The sequence below is a fragment of the Myotis davidii genome, unplaced genomic scaffold, assembly GCF_000327345.1.
Source record: "Myotis davidii unplaced genomic scaffold, ASM32734v1 scaffold139, whole genome shotgun sequence".
Taxonomy (NCBI): Eukaryota; Metazoa; Chordata; class Mammalia; order Chiroptera; family Vespertilionidae; genus Myotis; species Myotis davidii.
This window is the reverse complement of record NW_006290686.1, coordinates 872,226-876,317: the sequence shown is the minus strand read 5'-3', so window position 1 is coordinate 876,317 and position 4,092 is coordinate 872,226. Positions and strand designations below refer to the sequence as shown.

The 4,092-nt window shown below is 62.1% G+C and overlaps 1 protein-coding gene across 1 annotated transcript in view; it reads right to left on the bottom strand.

Moving 5' to 3' along the window:
• The window catches only part of CAPN5 (calpain 5), a 40,277-nt gene extending 37,478 nt beyond the window's left edge, over positions 1-2,799 (bottom strand). The window contains exon 1 of the mRNA XM_006763840.2: positions 2,545-2,799. Coding sequence (XP_006763903.1) covers positions 2,545-2,709 — 165 coding nt within the window. The 5' untranslated portion in view covers positions 2,710-2,799. The remainder of the gene's footprint in view (positions 1-2,544) is intronic.
• Positions 2,800-4,092: the final 1,293 nt, after the last annotated feature.

Sequence of the window (4,092 nt, the reverse complement as noted above, 5' to 3'; positions counted from 1 at the left end):
GCTGAGCTGCTCCTCCAAGAACACAGAGGCCGCGATGCCCTCGACAGCAGAGGGGGAGCGGGAGGCGCCTGAGAGTGAAGAAGGGCCTCCCCTGCTGTTGGGAAAGTTGGCGTTTGCTCTGTTTGTAAACAGTCAGGTCACAGGACCAGGAAGTGGGATTCCACAGAAAGGCAGCAGCTGCAATGATCTCTCAGGCCGAGGGCCAAGCAGCAGGGAGTTAATGGTCACCCTGCTGGGCCCCCTCACCCCTCCCGCCCAAGGCAAGCCTGGCCCAACTTCCTGCTCCACCAAACCCCATCCTGTCAGTGGGGTGAGCCCGCCCGGGACACAGGCCCTGCTGACACACGGAGGGACAGCCCATCACACCCTGGTCCCCGTGGTCTCACCCCCTCCACCACCACTCAGCCAGGCCTGCCTGAAGCTGATCCCCAACCGAGGCCGGCCCCCCCTCCCGCCCAAGGCAAGCCTGGCCCAACTTCCTGCTCCACCAAACCCCATCCTGTCAGTGGGGTGAGCCCGCCCGGGACACAGGCCCTGCTGACACACGGAGGGACAGCCCATCACACCCTGGTCCCCGTGGTCTCACCCCCTCCACCACCACTCAGCCAGGCCTGCCTGGAGCTGATCCCCCACCGAGGCCGGCCCGCTCAGGCTCAGGCGCGTCCCCCTCCACACGGACCTCCACGTGCCTGCACACCCAGGTGTCTCTGTTCCTCCTCTTCCAGGGTCTGGAAGGGACCAGGCACCAAGCCCAGTGAGGACGGTGGTGAGAGAGGAGGCGGTGTGGCAGGGACAGAGGGAGGCCCAGAGAGGGCAGACACTCCGCTGGGGTCACACAGCAGGGGGTGCTGAGCCCACCAGCCTGGCATCTCCTCCTCTCAGGGCACCGAGCCCCAACTTCCCCAGCCAGGCCTCACCAGCCTCCTACACAGCCATGGACCAAAAATGTCCGGGTGACGGCAGGAGGGCAGGAGAGGGTCAGGACGAGGCAGCAAAGGGTGGAGTGAGAGGAGAGCAGAGAGCTCGGGTGTCTCCCCCTCCTCCTCTCACCCAAGGCCTCACAAAGGCCCTTTGAGGCCGGCCTCCTTCCCCAAAGCCGGACAAAGGAGAGAGAAAGGCGTGGGAGCGGTGGCCCAAGAGGCAGGAATCTGTGGCCGCGCCAGGAGGCTGCTGGGAGTTCTGGAGATTCTAGTGTGGCTCCTGGGGCTGAGGTCAAGGCAGCATGGACCCTTTCTCTGCTGTCGGGGGGAGGGGAGGGGCAGAAGGCAGGATTCCTGGGTCCCTGCCCAGCTCTGCTGATGGCTCGCTGGACACTCCGGGCACCCACCTTCCCCTCTCAGCCTCAGTTTCCCTTCCTTACTCAGTCTAAGGAAATACACAGGGTTTTCTTTTTTGAGTTAGCATGGACTGGAGATCACAGTCTAGGAGAGGAACATGAAAACTAAACTTCATTTCCCCCAACGTGCAGGTGCTCAGAGGGAACTTTCTAGTGCTCATCTGACCCGCACACTGCAGAGCATCTCACCTTCCACAGCCCCGCCGCCCCAGAGCACACCGCCCTGAGGACCAGGGCCCCAGCCTCCACCTCCCCTCACCGCCCTCCACAAGCCAGGCCCCGAGGCACCGCCGTGTCCCAGATGCCCCGGAGGGTTCCACGCCGTGTCTTCACACTGCGCCTCCGGCCTGCGCAGCCCTTCCTGGCAAACGCCTTCTCTGATGATCGGGCAGCGGGAGTCTCCCGGCCCAAGCCCTCCGGCCCGGCTCAGTCTCCTGCACTGGTCCCTCCCGTGGGACCCACGCTCACAGGTGGCCTCCAGCAGCCTCCCCATCACCTAGGCCCTGAGGGCACCCACCCTCAGACTCAGGAATCGAGGTTAAAGAGGATGAAGTCAAGCCAGGAGGCCAAGCACTTCCACTAACCACGTTCTAGTCTCAGCTAGAGGCCAGGACGGGAGCAGCCAGCCAGATGCCACATAACTCGCCATCCCCGTCTGGACTGGGCGCCAGGCTCCGAGCCAGGCTCCCAGGCACCGTCTCTTTTACTGCTCACAACAACCCTAGGAAGAGCTATTAGTTTTTACTACTGTTATTATTATTGATTAATCATCGTAATAAGTACTTGCCACTTACAGCAAATGACTATTTCAAAGTCATTATGAACATAATCAGCAAAGTTTATGCCTTGCTCTTGAACGTCACTAAATGGGACTTAAACGTCACTTACGCTTGAATTTCACTAAGAAAGGTCACATCACCTCATTTTTATCCCAACGGGGACCCTGGGAGGGTGACAGGGCAGAGGAAGCTAAGGCCTAGAGAGGGGGTGAGTCCTGGCAGGGCAGTGGGGAGGAGGGCCCATTCTCCTGGCACCCCCTTCCCCCATCCACATCAAACCCCACAGCAGGAGGGCCCAGCATCAGCCCCTCCACTTTCTCGGCCACCTGAGGCCTCGGGATCCCCCCCCACCCCGCTCCCCCTTGTGCCCTGCACCCTGGGTGGGTCCCGGCCTGCTGGCCTCAGCTCCAATGCAGACCAGACACTGACCTTGGGCCGCTTCCACCTGACGCCAGGCCCCGGGGTGCCCTTGTAGTACAGCGAGTCATCGGTGGCTGGGAAGTTGGGGTCTTCAAAGAGCACTTTCCTGCGCCGACAGGCCCGCTTCAGGGCTGAGTAGTTCTGTTCTTCGTAGGGCTTCACGCAGGAGAACATGGTGGCCGCTGCCCAGGGCGGGGAGGCCAAGACAAGCCAGCAGAGGGCTGTGTGGGCGGCCCAAGGGGCACCTGGGAGGGCAGAGGTGAGAAGATCATTAGTGTCTGAGGCCTGGAGGCCCTGAGTCAGGTGATCCCCACCTGCCCCTCCCTCATCCTCACTCCCATTAGCCAGGAATGAAGGCTCAGAGAGGGAGAGAGACCTGCCCAGGGTCACACAGCAAGTACACACAGAGCAGGAAGAGGAGTCAACTGATTTCTGATGCTTAGAGGTGACACCAAACCAGCTGGCCAACAGGCCTAGGGCACAACCACAGGGTGCTCTGGGCTGCCAGGCCTCACACACCCACTTCCTGTTTCACCAGCCTTCCCTAGAACTCCCCAGCCGCACCCGCAGAAAACAGCAGCACTCTCTCCAAGTCCGGCCCTGAGGGGGAAACCTCGACCCAGGCCCCATCCAGCCATCATTTACAGTCGTTCCCTCTGGCCCCTCCCGCCAGCACTTCTGGAATAAATGTCTTCAGTTATCTTTGCTCCTTCATCCCGATGGCTTAATTCCCTGAAGGCCCCCACCCATCGCATGATCTCCCAGTCCCCAAAGTCTGACCCTCCCAGGACAGCCTCTCAGACCTCAGTGTCTCACACTCCTCCGCAGCCCCTCCTCCTGGGCTTCGGGGCCCCTCCCCCACCTCCGGCCACTCCTCCCCCACTAGGGACCCCAGCCGTCTGCCTGCTCACTCCTGCCTACCGAGCTAGTGACCCCTGTGTTCAGGCTGGACGCCTTTTCTGGGCCCCTGGCTGGCCCACTCCCTATGAGAGCCAAGGGCCCTTACCGGTACCAATCCCAAACCCAACTCCCATCTCCCCACGAACCTCCCCCAGCCCAGGGAATAGGCCCACAAGCACCCACGAGACCAGAAGCCCCGGAGGGCAGAGTGCGCTTGGTCTGGTCCCCCTGCACGCACAGCGGCTGGCACAGAGGGTGGCACAGGAGGTGGCTGCACACATCGTCCTCCCCTCAGCCCCCTGGAGTCCAGGCGGACCCAGCCCAGCACCCTGAACCTCGTAGCCATGTCTCAACCAAACACGAGGGACACGGCCTGGACCGACATGGCAAGGCCTCCGGGAGGGGAGGGCAGGGTGAGGAGCAACCGCCAGCGGGTGGGCCCTGACACATCAGACGCCCTGACAGATGCTCAGAGAGCTGGGCACATAACTGACAGCCTAGGTACGTCCCGGAGTCTCAGACTCCATCTGGGCTGCTGGCAGAGCGCCACACTCCCTGTCTACCCGTCCTGGACCTGCCCAGGGCAACACTGCAGCCCCACGGAGGCACAGCTTCCAATGTCCAGTGCAGCTGAGGGAAACTGAGGCAAGGAAGGCT